General features: G+C 33.6%; 3 protein-coding genes across 5 annotated transcripts in view; 2 read left to right on the top strand and 1 right to left on the bottom strand.

Moving 5' to 3' along the window:
* Window positions 1–1175: 1175 nt before the first annotated feature.
* Window positions 1176–2172, top strand: LOC101509198 (cell wall / vacuolar inhibitor of fructosidase 2). Its single transcript, XM_004502864.4, has one exon. It carries the CDS (start codon window positions 1485–1487, stop codon window positions 2031–2033), a length of 549 nt encoding a protein of 182 aa, XP_004502921.1. The 5' UTR covers window positions 1176–1484; the 3' UTR covers window positions 2034–2172.
* A 5209-nt stretch (window positions 2173–7381) lies between these two features.
* LOC101508882 (zinc finger CCCH domain-containing protein 38-like) lies at window positions 7382–16096 on the bottom strand. Of its 3 annotated transcripts, XM_012716481.3 has the most exons (7): window positions 15936–16095; window positions 13797–15019; window positions 12449–12848; window positions 11132–11173; window positions 9917–11025; window positions 8738–9759; window positions 7382–7882 (listed from the first exon to the last, which is right to left on the bottom strand). In XM_012716481.3, exons 3-7 carry the CDS (start codon window positions 12808–12810, stop codon window positions 7853–7855), a joined length of 2565 nt encoding a protein of 854 aa, XP_012571935.1. In that variant the 5' UTR covers window positions 12811–12848; window positions 13797–15019; window positions 15936–16095; the 3' UTR covers window positions 7382–7852. The 3 variants fall into 3 exon arrangements, with proteins under 3 accessions (XP_012571935.1, XP_012571936.1, XP_004502920.1); XM_012716482.3 differs by lacking the exon at window positions 13797–15019 and having other exon boundaries at window positions 15936–16096; XM_004502863.4 differs by having other exon boundaries at window positions 12449–15019.
* Window positions 16097–19330: 3234 nt separating this feature from the next.
* Window positions 19331–21707, top strand: part of LOC101508250 (probable pectinesterase/pectinesterase inhibitor 51) — a 2807-nt gene continuing 430 nt past the window's right edge. The window contains exons 1-2 of the mRNA XM_073368846.1: window positions 19331–20497; window positions 21093–21706. Of these exons, the coding sequence (XP_073224947.1) occupies window positions 19504–20497; window positions 21093–21706 (1608 nt within the window). The 5' untranslated portion in view covers window positions 19331–19503. The remainder of the gene's footprint in view (window positions 20498–21092; window position 21707) is intronic.

The raw sequence follows: 21707 nt of genomic DNA, 5'->3' as shown, positions 1-21707 counted from the left end.
AACCAATTTTACGGAGGCCTCTCATAAATGTGCAACTAACCAATTACGAAACTAGTTGAATGGAATTACTTAAGAAGTGAATGTTACATTTTTTGTTCTCCGATACTTCAACTTAACTTTGTTTAAGTGCGAGCAATATATATCCTCTCATTAATTCATCAATGGTTTTACTTTAAATCCTGTATAGAAGTTATTATATCTTGTAAGACTTGTATAAATCTCAGATTTGTACTTAGTTTAAAATCCAAATTAAAAATAGGCGCACTTTGTCTGGTTGCATTTTTACATAAACGTACATATATGCTAATCCTTGAGAGATATTGAAGTTCAAACATCTCATCAAATCAAATGTTAATTATAAGTTGACTATTGCTTTCTCCAGTAATATTATTGCACAATTGGAGCATTAAGATTTAGTAAATTAATATTTGTACTAAGTGGTTACGTTTAAGTGATTTATAGACTTTAATTGAATATCAAATCAATTGAAAGTAATTAGTTTAACCATTGTCTAAAAATAATTTTTACTCAAGCTTTACCTTATTCTTCTAAGTACAAAAAGTGGACCTAACATAGAGGTTGATTAAATATTTTCCACTGTCCAAGTACAAAAAGTGGACCTAACATAAAAGTTTTAAAACTTTTTACACCTATAAGATCTAGAAGGACCCAATAATGGGAGCTTAATGGTTTCTCCTATTGCTTACCTATGCAATGTCCAAGTGTTGTTGCCTTTTCCCTTTGCCAAAGCAGTCACGTTTCGTAACATGGTTGATATGGGATTGAGGGTCTATATTCTTGTTGGTTTATGACCCGTGACCCTTCCCTCTAACATGTTTTATACTAGTAGACAAACAAACCCTTATGAGTAGATGACTTGCTACCTTCCAAATAAAGCCCTGAATCACCCACAAAGTAGTGATTCCAACAAGAAAAAAACAACTCATTTTTTAGAATTTTGGGTAGTCCCTCAGATAATCATATCATATTATACTAACAGTCAAAATAATGTCCTAGACCTAGTAGTGGAGGTTCTTTCATAATAGAATTTATCACGTGAGGCTTGATCAAAAATCTATATGCAACACCCCACTTTTCCCTTTCTATCAAAGAATATCACCACTTCAAAATTGATAGTTATTCAATCAAAATTTCGCATTCACGCATCAGAACATTAATACGTAATTTTTTAGAACATCTAACTTCTTGACCGCGTGAATGTTAGATCTCTTTGATGTAGGAAATACAAATTCCACTTTTTCCTACATCATTAATATAAGACAAGAATTCAAGGTCCCATCATAACCTAAAGACTAAGGAACAATATTTAATTTAATATTTATTCATGTGTCACTACAAGGCATACCTAAAGAAGATCTCAAGAAAAAGGAATCATATAACTCTGCTTCTTGACTTTATTGTCTCAAATTTCTATATACTTTGAACTTTCCTCTAAAAAAACTATCAACAACAAATTAATCTCCATGATGACTTGTAAGATCTTCTTCTCACTATTTCTCCTCCTCTTCCTATCACACCCTAATCTATGCACATTTGTGAATGGAGATGCCACTTTAATCAAAAACACATGCAAGAACACAAAGTACTACAATCTATGTTTCTCTTCTCTCAAATCTGATCCTAGCAGTCCAAATGCAGATACAAAGGGACTAGCTCTGATCATGGTTGGGATTGGAATGACAAATGCAACTTCAACTTCTTCATATTTGTCTTCGAAGTTGCTTACTCCTACAAACAACACTACCTTAAAAAGGGTCCTCAAAGAGTGTGAAGATAAGTATAATTATGCTGGTGATGCACTCCAAGCTTCAGTGCAGGATTTGGCTAATGAAGAATATGATTATGCTTATATGCACATAACTGCAGCCAAAGATTACCCAAATGCTTGTCACAATGCATTTAAAAGGGTTAATGATTTAGTTTATCCTACTGAGCTTGCTAATAGAGAAAATGGTTTGAAACATATTTGTGATGTGGCTATGGGGATCATTGATAATCTAATTAACTGGTAGGTGTGTGCATTGTTGTATTATTTCCACTTTTGATGCAAAAATCATATTCTCTTGTTCATTTTTTTCTACTATATATATCTTTTTATGTTCTGAGTGTAATTAATAATAAATGTGATTTACTCGTGCTTTATTTTATCGATATTTGGTTGTTTTAACTTTAATTTTTGTTTTAGAAATTCAAGATGAAAATGGATCATTATGTTTCAACTTTACCCTTAGATATAATTAAGATGTTTTGTTTTTAAGACATTTTTTACAGTTGGATATTTATAGTCTTTGCATTGAAAAAGGAAAATTTGAAAATAATTTGTATGAAAAATCTTAACCACCAAAGTTTTGGAATAGAAAAATACAAATAACTTCATACCCTTTGAATTGTTACACTATCCTCACATTCTAATCTTAACCATTTTACAAAAAAATGGGGGATTTGAGAGGTGTACAAATTTTGAAGTGTGAGGGCAGGTTAATTTAGTTGTGTTTATTATCATTGCACTACCCCACTAATTTGACTGAAGCAAGTTAGTGCAGGCAAAAAGTAGAAAATAATTGTGCTAATAGTTCATCTCCCATTCCCACTAATGAAAAGTGTTGTGAATTATTTTGGTGATCATTGATGAATTCATATAGGACATATAGTCCGGTAAAGAAAATAAGAAAAAGTTAGATTATTGTTTACTGTACCACGATATTGATGAGTTTTTGTATTTTTATTTGCAAAAATATAAGATATTAATTATATTTTGTTTTTTAATGTAAAATTTCAATTTTTGTCTTATATTATATTCATTTTTTCAATATAAAATTTATATTTCTAATTCTTTAACAAATATTTTTGTTAGATTTATCTATATATATGACATGAGTTTTTAGTACTATCGTCTTAATTATATACATTAAATTCCAAATATTTATGCAAGAACACTACAAGAAAACAAGGATTTTGTGAGGCCCAAAAGCCCTCACAAAGGGTAGAAAGCAGTCACAAATGGGGTATTTGTGGCGGCCTTAGACAGCCACAAATACGCTGTTTGTGGCGGCCTTAGACAGCCACAAATACGCTGTTTGTGGCGGCCAAAATGGCCACAAATGGTGAAATGCACGTTGTCTTTTGTGAGGGCCAAAGACGTCACAAACGCCTTCCTTTGTGAGGGCATAGGCCACCACAAGTCCATCGGTATTGTCATATTGATCTTCATTGAATGACAAATTAACCTTAACAGCATCCGAGATCATATCATCCATCGCCTCAAAGTGTTGATAGTAGATATTAATTATATTTTGTTTTTTAATGTAAAATTTCAATTTTTGTCTTATATTATATTCATTTTTTCAATATAAAATTTATATTTCTAATTCTTTAACAAATATTTTTGTTAGATTTATCTATATATATGACATGAGTTTTTAGTACTATCGTCTTAATTATATACATTAAATTCCAAATATTTATGCAAGAACACTACAAGAAAACAAGGATTTTGTGAGGCCCAAAAGCCCTCACAAAGGGTAGAAAGCAGTCACAAATGGGGTATTTGTGGCGGCCTTAGACAGCCACAAATACGCTGTTTGTGGCGGCCTTAGACAGCCACAAATACGCTGTTTGTGGCGGCCTTAGACAGCCACAAATACGCTGTTTGTGGCGGCCTTAGACAGCCACAAATACGCTGTTTGTGGCGGCCTTAGACAGCCACAAATACGCTGTTTGTGGCGGCCTTAGACAGCCACAAATACGCTGTTTGTGGCGGCCAAAATGGCCACAAATGGTGAAATGCACGTTGTCTTTTGTGAGGGCCAAAGACGTCACAAACGCCTTCCTTTGTGAGGGCATAGGCCACCACAAGTCCATCGGTATTGTCATATTGATCTTCATTGAATGACAAATTAACCTTAACAGCATCCGAGATCATATCATCCATCGCCTCAAAGTGTTGATAGTTATAATAATCTATACCTAACATGTTAGTACTACTTGAATGACCTATGTTATAATTCTCCACACTTGTACTAGTATTAGGCGCCGCCGGAGACTCTTCCCCGTGATTAGTCCAAATCCAGTAGTTAGGCATAAATCCATCTGCATATAAATGTACTCTTATTTCATTTTCACTTTTAAACCGTCTACATCGACATAAATAACATGGACATCTCATTCCCCCTTCATCTTCGACAATTTTTTACACTCTCGCAAAATTGAGAAAGTCTTCAACCTAGTTAGCAAAACGTTGTTTAAGACTCTTTCTTCCAGAAAAATTCCTATCGTACATCTAATATGTATCAAGACTTAATTATAACAAAAAATAATAATATCATCAATTTTAATAATGTTTTTTTTTTTAAAAATAGTTATATTAAAATCAATAAGTTTTATTATATATGTCAATTAGGGGAGTATTAATTAATTTGTAAACAATATAATAAGTTATTATCAAGACTATATAATTATATATATAAACCGAAATAAAATTTTAAATGATGTTTTTTTAATAATCAAGACTAACAAAAAATATCAAGACTAACAATCAATAAACTATATTAATATGTATCAAGACTTAATTATAACAAAAAATAATAATATCATCAATTTTAATAATGTTTTTTTAAAAAATAGTTATATTAAAATCAATATATTTTACATGTGTTTGAAATTTTTATTTATCATATATTATGTAAACAACATAATTCCTATTTTTTTATAAATAAATCTATAATAACGCATATATATATATATATATATATATTACTAATCTATATTTTAAAAATAATATAAATATAATTATAATATCACATATATATTTACTAATTTAAATTTAAAATGTATAAAATACTAATTTGATAATCTGACTTGAAGCTTTCACGTACGGAGCTTACAACTCTTCGAAGTAATTAACAACCACTGTCAAAATAAAAATTCAATAATATTAATTACATAAATAACTTCAAATCAAAAATAAAAATAAAAAACTACATATATAATATAATATAATATAAACTTACCAAAATTGAAGCAAGTTTGGACGAATATTTTTTGTAGAGAGAAGGTGGAGAGAATATTTAGAAGGAGGGTTTAGAGAGAAGTTAGAAGTGGAAAATGATAAGAGGACTGGAGTAATATATATAAGATTTGGTTGATCCTTTGTGGCGGCCAAAGCAGCCACAATGAGCAACGGATATGTGGCGTTTGTGGCGGCCTAAACGGTAAAAAATGCAGGACTTTGTGGCCGCATGGGCGGCCACAACTGGCAACGATCCTTTAGCTGTTTGTGGCGGCCTTTGCAGCCACAAAAGGTAACGGTCTAAAACTTTGTGGCAAGCTGAGCGGCCAAAAAATACAACGTTACTTTGGTTCCTTTGTGGCGGCCTTTGCAGCCACAAAATGTAACGGCTCAGGCTTTTGTGGCGGTCTTTGCAACCACAAATTCTAATTTCACTTCAGGATTTTGGGGCGGCCTTGACCCTCGCAAAATTTAGATTTTGTGACTGAAAAAATCCTCACAAAAATCTTAAAAATTTAAGTGGATTTTGTGGCTGCTTCTCTCACAAAATCACAACGTTGTGATTTTGTGAGGGCTTAGGCAGCCACAAATGCCACCTAAATTTTTAAGAATTTGTGAGGTTTTTTCAGTCACAAATAAAGACCAATTTCAATTTTTGTATTTGTGAGGGTTTTTTCAGTCACTAATTAGTGATGGTTTTTTTCGACCACAAAATATTTGTCAAGTTGGCCATAAATTAGAGTTTTTCTTGTAGTGAAAAACTATATTAACTAATTGCAATTGTTTGTAAGATTTAATTTAATAGTAAAAAGATATATATTATCAGGAGAAGTTTTATTAGTTTTATTGGAGGATGTAAATATAAATCTCTTTAAAAATGTTATATGAGCTCTAAAGTCCTTTTTGACTTGGAATTACCTTTTCGTCTTAATTTTGAAAAATAATAATTCCGGGACTTTATCATGAAATAAATAAATCAAGCCTCTGTGCCTTATGACCCGTTATTAATTAGGTCAGACTAATCGATAAAAAAAGTAAAATAAAAAACTCAATTGTATATTTAATGAAAAGGCTAGCAATAATTTAATGAAAACCTATATGACCTATTTACTTATTGTAATTGAAGTAGGCTTTAAGTTGTCGTGTAAGGTTGAACTTTCTACAAAGTCACGTTAAACTTTAAAAAACATTTATCATATAAATAATTTGAACTTAAACCCTAGAAAACTCCACATGACCTACATATATTCACATCTGTGTCTTTTGTTGATACACAAGCATTAGTATAAAAAGCCTAACAAGGGTACCTAGTACTCGTTAAAAACAATTAAAAGGAATATTTGAGTTGAAAGTTTGAATTTTTTACGATTCTTCAATTCTAAACATGAGATACACAAATTTCAAATTTTTTTTTATTGCTATATTTGGTATTAACAAGTGCCTCCAAACATTTCTCATAAAAAAATGTCAAAAAAATTATTATATTCTAAAATATTTATCAATTTTATGGATAAAATTCATTTAACATCGTTGTATTACATGTTATGTTAAACTATGTCATTAAAATATTAGTTAAAAATCTAAAAAAACCAAAATTATTAAATTTTTAAAATTAGAAGACATTATCATAAATTAAAAAAAATCAAAAAATCAAAACTACAACTAATTTTTATAGAAACATAAACTAATTTGATTATTATGACTAACCTCATAATTTATTTAATCACTTCAAGACAGTCTAATCTAAAAAAATCATAGTCACTCTATAATTTAGACCTCCGTCTTATATAATATAATATTGTACTTATATAATATAATATTGTACTCTCTCTGATTAGTATTATCAAAAAAAAAAATTCACAGATATTAAGAAATGTATTATTTTCACAAGTATTAAAAAAAATTAAATTTATTAAATTCCCCTCTTTTAAATATCAAACGGTTAACTACCAATATTAAATATTTAGAATTAAACTAAAAATATAATAAAAATAATAACATTAAAAGAGTCAAAAGTAGTTAACTAAAAATTTAAGTTGTTTTTTTTTCCTTCTTATAATAGTATAGTTAGAAGTATTAATTAGACCCTATATCGCTCAGCTTTATTAGGTTTAGGGAAAAATTCAATTCTATATATTTTGCTTAGTCAAAATTTAGGATCAAATAAAGGATTTAGTGTAAAATATGTTATTGTCGCAAAGGTGATTCATACTCAATTCTATCGTAAGATTTGAATATTACAACTGGACAATTATGGATTCAGAGGTGATTATTAGATAAATCAAATCAATAAAAATGCTCATCTGCTTCAAGATTATAGTAATGCTTATATATTCTAACAAAAGAAGTTCGTACTGCCAAATGTTTAGAATTATGAATAGAAATAAAGAACGACTGCCACACAACCATACTATTGAGAATCGAGACCTTCCGTTTAAAGGATACAACAGCTTGAAAGAATTAACATCCAATTGGAAGGCCTCATCAGCTTTTGGTTCCATTTCTTTCTGTTTCAGAAAGGGAATAAAACAGGTGTCTCCTATGATTACAATAAACTGGTTTTGAAAAAGAAAAACCCACATACCAATTGCCTAACATTGAAGTTGCAAACTAACAGCACAGACACCCAACATATTCATCCCGCAAAAACAAAGAAAAACGATTAACACCCAAAAAGAAAGCTCTTAAACGTACACAAGAGCTGCAAAGATAAGGAGCAAGGTACACGAACAATGGGCAAAAGAATTCCAGAGTTAAGAAGCAAAAGTACACATTGAAGAGAATAAACACCGAGTAAATTTGGCAGCCGTTTCTATAATTGCACTAAGACTTCTGAACCTTCTCCACATATGCCTGCAACCAAAAAGAGAAGAATTATAGGAAAAGATGGAAACTCAACAAGTAATCAATAGTTAATAGCTTCACTGCGATCAAAGGTTGGCAAAAGAAAATGTCTCAAAAGCAAATGTAGATTTAGTAGCTATATATCTCGAATGGCAAAATACAGCTTAGACATGTGAAATACATATCAACACCTTCCGCAACAATTACAGTCAAATACAGAGCTCAGAATTGAGATCAATTAGTTGCATATATAAAGAAAATAAGTATCGGTCTCGTGAGATTTTGTCAAATTGGCAAAATAAGTAGACTATGAATAAAAGTTAAGAAATTGGATAAATGTATTAGCAAACAGCAGCAGCCAAGCCTTTTCCAAGTAAGCGAGCCAGAAGCATGGATCATTTAAATCAATATCATGTAATGAATAGATCTAATCGTTATATGGTCCACTCTCAACATAATTTTTTCAATCTATTTCTACAAGTCTTTTTCACACATGTTCAAATCATCTAAAGCAGGGATATCATTTTTCAACAATGATAGAAGATTCTTACTTTCTCTAATGATTTTCATTCCTAAAAGGGAAATTTTGTTCAGTTTGAAAAAACATCACCAAAACTACTTTGATTGTTTTTCAGAAAGCATGATGATTGAATTTATCTGCATATATATTCTTGGTAAGTACATTTCTATGCTTAAAATTAACCGCAAATTTGGGCAAGGGACCAATCCCATAACATCAAGATTAAGCTTTCAAGAAAATTCAATGAATTTTAGAGTCTCACTTTAAACATAAATTCACTTTCATATTTAAAAGGAAAATGGAGATGACAAAAAAAAATGGCAATAAGTTAACCCCCTACTGACCTGAACAAGTTTGTTGAGCTTTGGTTTTGAAAATGACAAATAGTGGTCAATTTTTTCTTGTGTCTGAGGAATATTGGCCCCCTGCATGGTACCAGTTACTTTATCAACAACTTTCTTCACAATTGTTTTATAATCTTCTTTAGTGATTTGACCTTCTTTCCATGTTGGTTTCAGAAGCTCCTTAACAAACTCAGCCAGTGCAAATTTAAATGCACGAATCCCTTTCATATCCTTTGCTTTATTGGCATCGTCAGGCCCACCATTTTGGTCCATATTTTGCGGACCATTTTCTTTTGTACTTTTATGATGACCATCTTGAGAGCTTTGCCTTTCCTTAGCAACCTCTTCATTGTTATCCTTGTTAACCACTGTGTTTTGACCAGGCTGCAACTGGATTAGATTATCACTCTTGACAAATTCTGAGGAGGCAGCCTTAATAGAATCACCACAATTTTGTCTTCCAGATTTAGACAACTGCGAGAGAGTTTCTACTTCAGCAATATTTTTACTTTGAGGAATAGCTGGGAGCACCCCACTTGCATCCGCGTTCTTTTGCTCAATACTATCATGCATTGGATCATACGGCTTCGGGAGTCCAACAGCTGGATCTGGTTTGAAGCATGCAATCGAAACAGGTATTGCAGGCACTTGAGTTTTTGCTAGGGAAGGACTGTCCTTTAAATCATGAGAATTTAAAGCAGCATATAGCTGCGGCAGCTGCTGACCTGCTCCAAGGATATGAGCTAGAGAGGCTGAGAGATTGGTGAGTTGAGCAAGCTGTTCATTGCTTACTTCATTCTGAGTTGAAGGGTTTCTTGAACTAACATGAGATAAGCCTGGATCCATGATATTAGGTTCCATGGTGTACTTTTTCTCAGTACAGACTTCTTGGCTGTGCATAGCATCAACAATTCCTTCTCTTGAAGGAAGAATGGGAACGGCCACTTGACTTTGCCCAATTGCATGAGAGCTGGAAGTATGCAAAGGATTTACATTCTGAGTAATCTGATTGATGCCTTGTCCTGGAAAAACACCAGTAGAAAGCGTTAGGTCTGTGAGACCCAGCAGAACTATTATTCACATCTATCATTACATTTCAGTGAAACGAAATTATATTTTTTAACTTTTGGGTAAAATTTACAAGGGTACACAGTTACAGAAACATCAAACATATGTTACCTGGAGCAACTTGTATTTTGCTGTGTTCAGAGGTAGATAAATAAGTACCACCCTGGCTTATCCCATGCTTATTCTGTCCAGGTTCTTCCATATGACTGGAAGATCCCATCCTATAATTCCAATCAGGAGACATTTCTGCATCACCCGGCCAAATGTCTGTACCTATTGGCTGGGAGCCATGCATGTTGGCACCAGTATTTTCTGCTATCCAACGATCGGCTTCCTTCTTATCACTCGAAATTGATGGTTTACCATGCAGTCTGCTCTTATCTAAACCATGATCCCATCCATCCGTCATAGGCCAAGCAGTAGATCCTCGCTCTGTGGCACCGACATTTCCACTTTTGTTCTCGATCAGCTTTGCTGTATCAGTTACAGAAACTGTATCGTTCTGCTTTGGACTGTCCCCAACTATATCTGGATCAGCCACATCGCCATCCAAACCCCGCTTATCATCTTTAAGCCTTCTATCAGGACTGATGGAATTGCTCGATTTTCGTCTATCCAACATTTGACGATCTCCACTTGGATTGCTGGCCCGTCTATCATCCCTTAATCTTCTATTAGGGCTCCTACATGCTTGCTTATCATGAGCAAATCTACAATATTTACCATTACGACAATTGCCATTAGCAAAAAATTTGCAAGGAGTATCACTAGTGCGGTTAGGCGCATGCCCGCCACCCTGCTCAAAAGAACTATCTCTATGCCTTCTGTTGATTTCTCTTTCTCTAGTGAATTCATCCATAGAAACTTTACCATATCCATCAGAGTCGTCATCATGCACAAACTTGCAAGATGCTCCCATTCTACACCTGCCTTTTGCAAAATTTATACAGGCTTCATTAGATCTACCACTCTTAAGAGAATGGTCCACGCTCTCATGAGGAGCAGAATATCTAGGAGCTCCATCTTCCCAGTGCTTACTTTCCCAACTATTATCATGATTTTGGTTATCATCATGTAGAAAATTGCAAAGACTGCCTCTTCTGCATTTACCAGCAGGAAAATCTCTGCATGGTTGTGTTGATCCTCCAACCCTCATCCTTTTTCTATCGTCGACTCCTGAATCCCACCTAAAACCACGAGGGCTCCGGCTTCGACTGCTCCTGAGAATGAACAAAATCCAAGGAAAGACAGATGGTTAAAACAAAAAACAACTGCATTCTAGAAATATTATAACAATGGCCATAATACTATCATAAATATCTCCACCTAAAACCACGAGGAGGGCTCCGGCTCCGGCTCCGACTGCTCCTGAGAATGACCAAAATCCAAGGAAAGACATAATTAAAACAAAAAAAAAAAACAGAAAAACAACTGCATTCTAGAAATATCACAACAATGGCCATAATACAATCGTAAATATCTCCAATATATTTGTTAGAGGAAATGATGACAACGACTACCTGCTAGGAACCCAAGAATTGGATTCAAATGATTTAGAGAAAAAACACTTAACATTTAGAGAGAAAAAAAAAATAAGAAATAATAGGATAGAATCTCTCCAAAGATCCTTTCAAAGGGATGGGAGCCTTTATGTATAGGTTGATTATACAAGGGATAGGATCCAAAAGCACTACCTAATAACTAACCACCTAACTATAAAACCGTAACTACTAACCACCTAACCATAAAACAGAAACATCATTATTTCCTATTGTTTGTTCCTATTTACATCTTCATTATTCTTATCACACTACCTTGGGAAAAATCTAAAACAGAGTTCAAGGAGGTAGTCTGAATTAAAGCAAATACTCACTTCAGCAAAATGCTCTTCAACACAAATACATATATGGGATGCATCCTTAAAAATAAAGAAGCAGAACATGGCATGAATAGACAAATATATTTTGGTATGAAAGATCTTCTGAAAAATAACCTTTTAAACTGCACCCTCTGAGCTTTACCCCAGAAGATAAAACTGTTTCTTTAATCGATAATAGAAAACCGTTTTTTTTTTGTCAAGAAGATAAAACTGTTAAGATACTAGTTATTGTCGTATTATTGGGTCCATTTGTGAGTGTGTGTGTGTGTGTAGATATTGCCTTGTAATCTCATCCTTTTACCAAGATACAATGCCTACATGGTAGACTTGAACATAGGACCACTAGATGTCAATGTCAAGATCAAATAGATGCCAAATGACCATTCATGAAGTGTCCTGTCATCATGATTGAATGCATGCACCAGGTGTTTGTAATAAATAAAATATAACTGAAAAAATGTTTCAAATGGTCTTTGAAAATTAAAGTATTACTATTGAGTAATAAATTATGTTTTCTTTAGATCCCAACAATATGGCTGAGCGCTCCGAGGTGGAACAGCATGCTCCTGAGGGTGCACAGCCGCTCCATTGAAGTGAAAGTGTTTTAGACAAAAAGAGGTGTATATTTTGACTTTTTGAGCATTACTATATTAAAATGTAGAACATGAAAGTATGTCTGCAGTCATGTTCCCGCAATAGACAATCAGTAAAATACTAAAAATATATAGTTTTCATCAATATTCAGAAACTCAGACAAGACTAACCTGCTCCAACCATTATTGGGGGATTGACTATGCCTCTGCTGTTTCCGTTCCTCTGGCCAAGGAGACATCTTTTTGCTGTAATTTCCATCAGTGTCCCATTCTCTTCTTGTATCCACAACTCTATGATCTTTATTCAAATCACCGTCCTTATTTGAACCTCTGCCTCCAGAAAATTCCTTTGATGAAAATCCCATAACAGGTCTTAATTTATCATTTCCTTGTGAATAAGCCCGTTTTGAACTATTTCTACCAGCAACATCTGCAGAAGACCACCCAGGCCGCATTTGCTTGCTACCAGGTGAGAATTCAAGCTCATCGCCCAAATCCCACTTTGAAGAGCGCTTTCTGTCGGTTCCACTCATGTCAACAATAAAGCCTCTCTTTGATAATACAGTGTGCTCTGAATTAACAACAGCAAATAAATCACCCAAAACTTAAAATCTACTCGTTCTTCAACTAACTTTTAAGCACTAAAGGACTATAAGGTACAAGGAAAATTACACAGAAATTATAAAATAAATAATAGACCAATCTAGCAAATAAAACATCAAGTATCAAGCTAGAGAGAGTTGGATCAGTTGACACAGGATATAATGCAACTATGTGGTCTGTTGGAGAGGTTTGATCACGTCCCAATGCCCCCCATCCAAGTGGTAGGGCATCCCCAAGACCAAAAAGAAAAAATTAAAGTATCAAAGCAGGTAATTGCAACAAAACTACAACTCTTCAATAGTTAACCCTAACCAAAGTTTTGCACCAACAACTAAAGAGTCAAGACAAATAATCAACCATCTGATATAGATCGTGAGGATCCACGGACCACAATCCTCCCTAACAGCAAAAACAAGCAAAGAATACACAAGAAACTTCAATAAAGAAACAGCAAAGAACATATATATCCCATAGAGAAACCACTAGCTGAAAATTCTATTCATTTCATATGCATATAATGCACTGAGACAAAAAAAATCAGTTACTGTTTTTTCCAAGTTCTATGATAAAATCAGTTGTGTGTCAAGTATTGTATTGGGCTTAGACATCATAGAGTACAACACACAGATTGGTTGAATTCACAAAAGGAACCGACAGGATTTTCTACCACTTATTGCAAGAAAGATAGTAAGAGAAAAATATCTTAATAGGGGGGGACCACAGGTTTTCCCTTTGGCTGGGAGATTTGGTATTACTTTACTTTGTTTTCTTTTCCATTAGTTTTGTCAAAAGTCAACAGTGTCAGTGATTCAATTTCCTTGATTTTTCCGAACAAATATATTTATTATAACAAAACAACCCAGTTACTTAGAAATATATTAAGTGGGCAAGAAGGGAATTTGGTGTTCTCCATTACAGCGGAAGAAATCCTCCTTCCACAGAAAGAGGATGCTAGACTTTAGCCAAGGAGGCAAAGGCCAATAAAAAACGTAGCTATGCATGACCTCCAATAATATAGCCTAGCGTGAAGCTTTATATATCTGTCCCATTTTCCCACATCTTTCATCATCTTTGTTCCCTTGAACACATATAGCGAACTTTATGGCACCAAGTTCTCCTTTTTACTCCATGTCCCCAAGTCAATGAAACCTCCCTTCAAAAAAACTTTAAAAGAAGGGTGCGATCACTGCCAGTGGGGGAATTCAAGGATGTATAATTCCCTGACGAGCCAGATTAACATGAAAACAGAATCTAAATAGCACAGCATCAGCAGTTGTGTGAAAGTCAAAAGTCAGGGTTGAATGAATATCCTATAAGTTCATATAATGTCCTCCAGAGAAGATAGTTTTGTAAGGTTTATTGGGATAACAAGCTTTGGCAATAATATCAAACACCCATCAAGGCCTGATACTGTTTGCTCACAATCAGGTTTTCCTAATATGATACATCAAAGTGAATCTAAGCATTTCTTAATGAATGCCTAAACCTTTAGCAATGCCACCAGCTTGCAAGTCTCAAATAAGACAGACTCTTCCTGGTCATCCATAACTAGTTGGTGGGTGTGATTATTAAAGAGAGCGCATGCCAGGGCCGCTAAATTGATGTTGAGTTTATTTGACCAACAAGATTACAAAGATGCTTTTAATCTTCAATAAGACAAATACACAAATCTAGCTCTTCCAAATCCTATGTATACTCTTCAAACATTGAAAGATATTTATCTGTGATGTGATGGTACTTATACAGCATTTTTACAACATCAATGATTCAATGCATCTCATACAGTCTTCAAAACACTCAATAATTGACCATTCAAAATTCGGATCAAAGCTACAGTATGTATTGCATTGATTTTTTCAAATGCTTTTCTTGATGCATATAGGGCACTAGTGAGTCCGGTAAAACTTAATACATAAAGTGATACGTCCTTTCCCATCCTTGAACTAGCCGGTGGTTTATTCTGCTATCTTGGAATATATTGAAAGCTTCTCCACTCCAAAACTATCCAATATAAATTTGGCTAATGAGTTAAATATCCCCTATTGCTCTTGTGAAAGGATCAAATCCCAATTGAAACATTTTTATCAGCTACTTTGATTGAACTTTGCAACACCTCCTTGCATTGACCACATGAAATTACTGCAGAAAAATTGTATCTCATATTAGCACTTGGAATAATGTACTCTTACTGAGATACATAGAACTAAAGCACATAGGAGACCACTGACCCAAGTATGGAACAACTTAATGACTTATGTCTTGGCATCTGGGTGATGCAGCCAGTTTTATGGATGTAAGCCTAAAGAACGAAGTAGTATTTTGGGTTTAAAAAATAATATTAATAATAATACAGTCTAAAGATGTAATGGCACGGTCAACAAGTAGAAGTGAATGAATAAGTTTCATTCCATCCATATAAGTTAAACAATTTTGGGGGACTTGAGGTATACAAGCCAATGATTACACACTGTAGTCAAGGCTAAAAAAGAAGACAAATTTATGATAAAAACCAATATCACCATATTAGAACCAGGCAAACTCTAACCAAAAATACGCATGGGACAGCTAGTTTCTGTCCATGAGACTGAGCAGACCTTAAGAATATATTCTGGCACAAGAAAAAGTGGTTGTAACAAATACGAAAGAGTTATATCGAACATTGTTAGTCTAAAACAAAGCACAACCACATCGATCAGAAGAAGAGAAGTGAGAAACTCGCATCCACCGCAGCTTCGATGGTTCCTCATTATCATGTCTCCAAAGTTCCCTTTCGGTATGGGGGACGGGGAAAATCTAAAGTCGGTACCTATGATACATATTCCGCATAAACGACATTGATAACACTATGAATCTATACATACGTAACAAATATGATCAATATATTCGATTATCTATCACATCACATTCAAAATCAAGCACGTAGGCGTCAAAATCAATGGAGGACGACAAAAATTAGGTTTTAAAACAAGCTCAAAATTGAAATTACGGGAGATAATCTAAACCCTAGATAAGACATATAAGGGAGGAAGCACAGTAAGGTTGAGAGAAGACTCACATGTGAGTGATGAACAGATCTTGGAGTGAGAAACCCTAGACGTGAGCGCAGAATTTTGCCATGTCGAAACTTTGAGAGAGAGAGAGAGAGAGCAACTTGAGATTCGTCCTTGTTTCGTCGATAAATATCTGATGAATTTGCCTTTTCTTTTTGGTCTCTCATTGTTCCAGTAATATATATTTTGTTTTAATTAATAATTAATATTTTTACTATTTTAAAATAAACAAATCATGTAAAAAAGAATCTTTTTACTATTTTAAAATAAATAAATCATGCATCCTGTCTTGTGACGTTTTGAAAGTAAACAACAACAAAAATCTAAAGTAAATTGTATTAAAAAAAAAATAAAAAGAGCATCTAGATAAAAAAAAAAAAAAAAAGAGCATCTAGATAAAAAAAAAACATCTTAAAACGCTCTCAAATAAGTTTAATCACGTGATAATATTTGTACACAATTGTTGTATACTTATTGATATAAGGAAATTACAATCTCAATTATTCATATTAGCCTTGATTGTAAAATTAATTAAGCGTGTACAGTTTTTTTTTTAAATATATCTCTAATTCTGTAGAATGCTATTCCTACGATATATGTGAAGTGTTAAGTTGGTCTATATCTTCAATCAATTACTATTAATAAAGATTTTTTTTTAAATATATATTATTGTGGATTAAGTCTTTATATTTAATCATTTATTATTAATTTTTAATAATTAAATTATTAATGTTGCACATCCAAATGTAAGGGTATCGTGTTCAGTTTGATTTTGTAATATTATTTATAAACATCGTGTCATTTTATACTATTAAATTGGATGTTGTAAGTATATTCGTATATACATTATTTTTATTTTTAGTGATATTAAATTTGTATTTATCAATTTAAATGAATTAAGATATTTTCATTTTTTGTAAAAAAAAACACACACACACAAACACACTGATGGATGCCTTGAGAGCGTATATAATTTGGTTATAGTATTATAGTATTTGTCCATGTACTTATAATTTTTAAAAATATTTGGATATCAATTTTAATCATTATACCTCTAAGAAAATATTAAAAGTTTTGTTGTAAAACTAAATTATTTAAACTATCCAAAACTAAATTAAATCATTGAAATATTTATCTGATTTATTAATATTAATAGTGTTAAAATTCAATGTATGCTTTAATTATTCATTTATTGTACAACATCTTATACTAATTGTTAGTAGTCCTAGTCAATACAATTTATTAAGTATTGAATTGATTATTGCAGCGTCATTATAAATAAGAAGGTGTATGATCTCATTTGAGACACACTAAACACACAAACACATATTTTACACGGTATCATAAAATATATTTTACATAGTATCACCGCTCGCAGCACCACCTTTTTCAGTCTTTCAATTTTCTGGCTTCGTACAATCATCTGTCACCATCAACTTCAGCTGTCAACCACGACGCTACAGCTGGCCTCAAAAGCACTGATTTCACTGTGTGTGTTTTTCAATGACTTTTGTTTTCTTTCAAACACAATTGTGCTTTCTCATTGTTTTGCTTTTTTTTTTTTTTTACTCTGTTACAGTTGTGCCAACATCAACTGCCTCTTTTCTATTGTGCATCCAAAACCAACAAACATCGTCGCGCAATCATCCGACGAGCACGACAATAATTATCTTGTCGCCAACCAATATTGCACACGGTGTCACACGTGGTCGTCTTTTCTATATATGGGTCCCACGCACCTCCAACAAATTCGTGCGTGAGAGCTCATGCACTTGTCTCCAACCCCATTCTACAGGTCTTTTCATGATGTGGTGATTTTGTAGCAACATAATTTTTCAACTATTCGTCCCGCATTGTATATGCTGTTGTGATAACTTAGTTTCAAGGACAAGGTACAATTTGCTCATAAAATCATTTTATTTCCACCGATAATCAACCCAATGGTGACTCTATTCCCACATATGAATCATATTAGTGGCGCATTTTATTTCCATTAACGATCAATTCAGTGGTAACTTTATTCCCATATATGAATCATATTAGTGATGCGTCCCACCGATAATCAATTCAGCGGTGACTTCTTCACACATTAATCATTAATGATGTCTTTCTTTTTCAAACTAGTCCAAGAATCGTCAAACTTAATTTCATTTTTTTTTGTGATAAAATATTTTGATGTAACAAACTTAAAGCACAATAAGATTTAACTTGAGCGGAAGTGTTAAAATTCATTGTATGTGTTTTATTATTCCTTGATTGTGCAACATCCTAGTCTAATTGTTAGTATTCCTAGTCAATACAATTTCCTAGACACTTAATATAATTATTGCGGCATCATTATAAATAAGAAGATGTCTGATTTCATTAGAAAACATAAGAAACACATAAAAAATATTTTACAAATAAAAATAAAACAAAAAATAAAATTAATTACTAGATTAAACACAAATTTATTTGAATAAGAACAAAATATAATTTAAAAAACAATAAACATATTTTATAAAATCAATTGTTAACATTAAATTGTCTTAGTTATAAAATATTTGTATTCCACAAAAAAAATTAAGAGAAATTTGACTATCTTTTGTTTTAGATTTTATTTATATATTTAGAATAGTAGTCTGAATATATAGTAGTCTGAATATCACTAGTCACGATAAAATATATATTTGTGTGTATACATATACACACACCTATATAATAATAATAATAATATAAATATAAATATAAATATAAATATAAATATAAATATATATATATATATATATGTACAATTCTTCGTAACGTAAATAAATTATTCTTCGACAAATAATTTTAATCCAATTTCCAAAAATATATATATATATATATATATATATATATATATGGCATGCTCTACTAATAGAGTGGGATGAATATTAACGTACTCTATTTGCACTCATACACATTTGTTTTTTCTATAATATCTATAAATTAATTCATTTATTTTACAAGGAAACAACCATTATATTTATGGTATGTTATTAAATAAAATATATGTTTTTTTAGTTTTCTAAATTGTCTCAATAAAACAAATTTATTCAAGCCATAAATTAAATATAAATTTATTCTTGCACGAGATCTTCACAATTTTATAGTCTCCTTCGATAGATGTAATTTGGTGGATAGTGAATATATTTAATTTTGACATGAAATCATAAAAATGAAATGAAGTTGCGGATCTTCCTTAATAAATATGAAAATAGAGGTATTTTGTTGACAAATACATATATATTTTTCTGACAAACAAATAGATTAAAATAGGGTCCCACATTCAGCCGACACGGACGATTTAACTTTTTCACTTTCTACGGTAACGGACGAAAATGTAGTGGATCGGATCCCCCAATCACACACACTCACCACCTTTTCTACATGTTCTTCCTCATTGCACGAAATATTTACAGAGAGCATGACGATTTTGACCTACACATTAAATATATGAACAAGAAACACCCTAATTTTGGAAGTTGTTTATTTATTATTCACCAAACTCCCACCCAACAATAACTGAATAAGATGATAATCTCTTCCTACAATTAATCCGAACCTACCATGACAACCACCCGCCTCAGAAAACCCATTAAACATTTCCCAATCATCAGATCCACTCTCCTCATCCTCTCCATGGCATCCATCCCCTTCATCCTCTTCCTATTCCTCTCCCTCTCCCACTCAACCCATTCCCATTCCCATTTTCATTCACATTCCCATTACATTCACATCCAACAAGCTTGCAAAGCCACCCGCTTCCCTCACCAATGCCAAACCTCTCTCTCCTCCCTATTCAACAACCCAAACCCCATCCACATTATCCAATCCGCCATAACACTCTCCTCTCAAAACCTCTTCACCGCCCAATCCATGCTCAAAACCTTCCTAGACGCTTCCACAGGAAACCGCTCCCGAACCACCGTCGCCAAGAGCTGCCTCCAAGTCTTCCAATACTCTCATCACCGTATATCTCTCACATCACATGCACTCTCACGTGGAAGAACCAAAGACGCACGTGCCTTCATGAGCGCTGCATTGGCTTATCAGTATAACTGCTGGTCCGGTCTCAAATACGCAAACGACACTTCACTCGTCTTCAAAACGATGTCGTTTCTTGAATCCCTCACCATCCTCTCCAGTAACGCTCTCGCCATGATTCTCAACTACGACCTCTTTGGAAACGACACCGCTTCATGGAGGCCGCCTCGCACCGAGCGTGACGGTTTTTGGGAGGGTTACGGCTCGGGTACATTCGGCTCTGGACCTTCCGTACCCGCGAATCTTACGCCGAATGTTACGGTGTGTAAGGAAGCGGGAAGTGGGTGTTATGAGACGGTGCAGGAAGCGGTTGATGCTGCGCCTGATGACGTGGATGTTGGAGGAGGGAAATTTGTGATACACATAAAGGAAGGGGTTTATGAAGAAAGGGTTAGGGTTCCGTTAAGGAAGAGGAACGTTGTGTTTTTGGGTGATGGTATTCGTAAAACTATCATCACCGGCTCTGCTAACGTGGGACTACAAGAGGGGATGACAACCTATAACTCTGCCACCGTAGGTAAGTTTGTTTTGTTTAAGGTTTAACCTGTTCAAAGCTTGTTTGGATTGGTTATGGGCTAGCTCAACCGGTAATGCTGGAATTGTTTGATCCGACGTTTTCCGTGGTGATCTGTGTTTGAATCTAGATCTCCACTTTGTGTGTGTGAGGTTACTGGTGGTGCTTGTCACTTCAGCCATAGATCAAAAAAGTTTGTTTGAATTGACTTAATTTGAGTTTATCTATTGACATAAACTTTTGTGAAACAGTTTGAATGAAAAACTTATGACATGTTTATTAATAATTATTGGTCTATTTTCATAAGTTATCCTAAACGGTCCGACTTTGTTTTCTATTTTTTTGTTATAGAGACATCATAGTAGTTTGTAAATGAGCACCTATGTGGTAAACACCTTCAATATAAGAGTTTAATTTAGCTGTTTATACCAACAACAACCTTATTAGTAAAGATCTCGTGCAAGATGCATTGAATGTGGAGAAAAAATAACTGAGAAACAAATGTGTGAAACTCCTTCATAGAACAACTTTTCGTAAATACATAGACTTGATACAGCATTGTTATATTCTTAAGGAGTTGATTGATTAAACTTTGCAGGGGTTGTTGGGGATGGATTCATGGCAAAGGATCTCACTATCCAAAACACAGCAGGTGCTAATGCTCACCAAGCAGTGGCATTTAGATCAGACAGTGATCTTTCTGTTATCGAGAAATGTGAATTCATAGGAAATCAAGATACTCTCTATGCTCATTCCTTGCGTCAGTTTTATAAATCTTGTCGTATTATAGGCAATGTGGACTTCATCTTTGGAAACTCAGCTTCATTCTTCCAAGACTGCGAAATCCTAGTCCAGCCCAGGCAAGCAAGGCCAAAGAAAGGGGAGAACAATGCCATTACTGCACATGGCAGAACAGACCCTGCTCAGTCAACTGGCTTTGTTTTCCACAATTGCTTGGTTAATGGTACCGATAAATATATGGAATTGTATTATAGCAAGCCTAAAGTACACAAGAACTATCTAGGAAGGCCATGGAAGGAGTATTCTAGAACAATTTTCATTCATTCTTTCTTGGAAGCCCTTATCACACCACAGGGTTGGATGCCATGGAGTGGAGATTTTGGGCTGAATACACTGTACTATGGGGAATTCAAGAACACTGGACCTGGTTCTAATTTGACTAAGAGAGTGTCCTGGAGTAGCCAGGTTCCTG

This window comes from Cicer arietinum, chromosome 5 (assembly GCF_000331145.2).
Source record: "Cicer arietinum cultivar CDC Frontier isolate Library 1 chromosome 5, Cicar.CDCFrontier_v2.0, whole genome shotgun sequence".
Classification (NCBI taxonomy): Eukaryota; Viridiplantae; Streptophyta; class Magnoliopsida; order Fabales; family Fabaceae; genus Cicer; species Cicer arietinum.
Note: the sequence above shows the minus strand (reverse complement) of the source record. Positions and strands in the feature narration are given on the sequence as shown.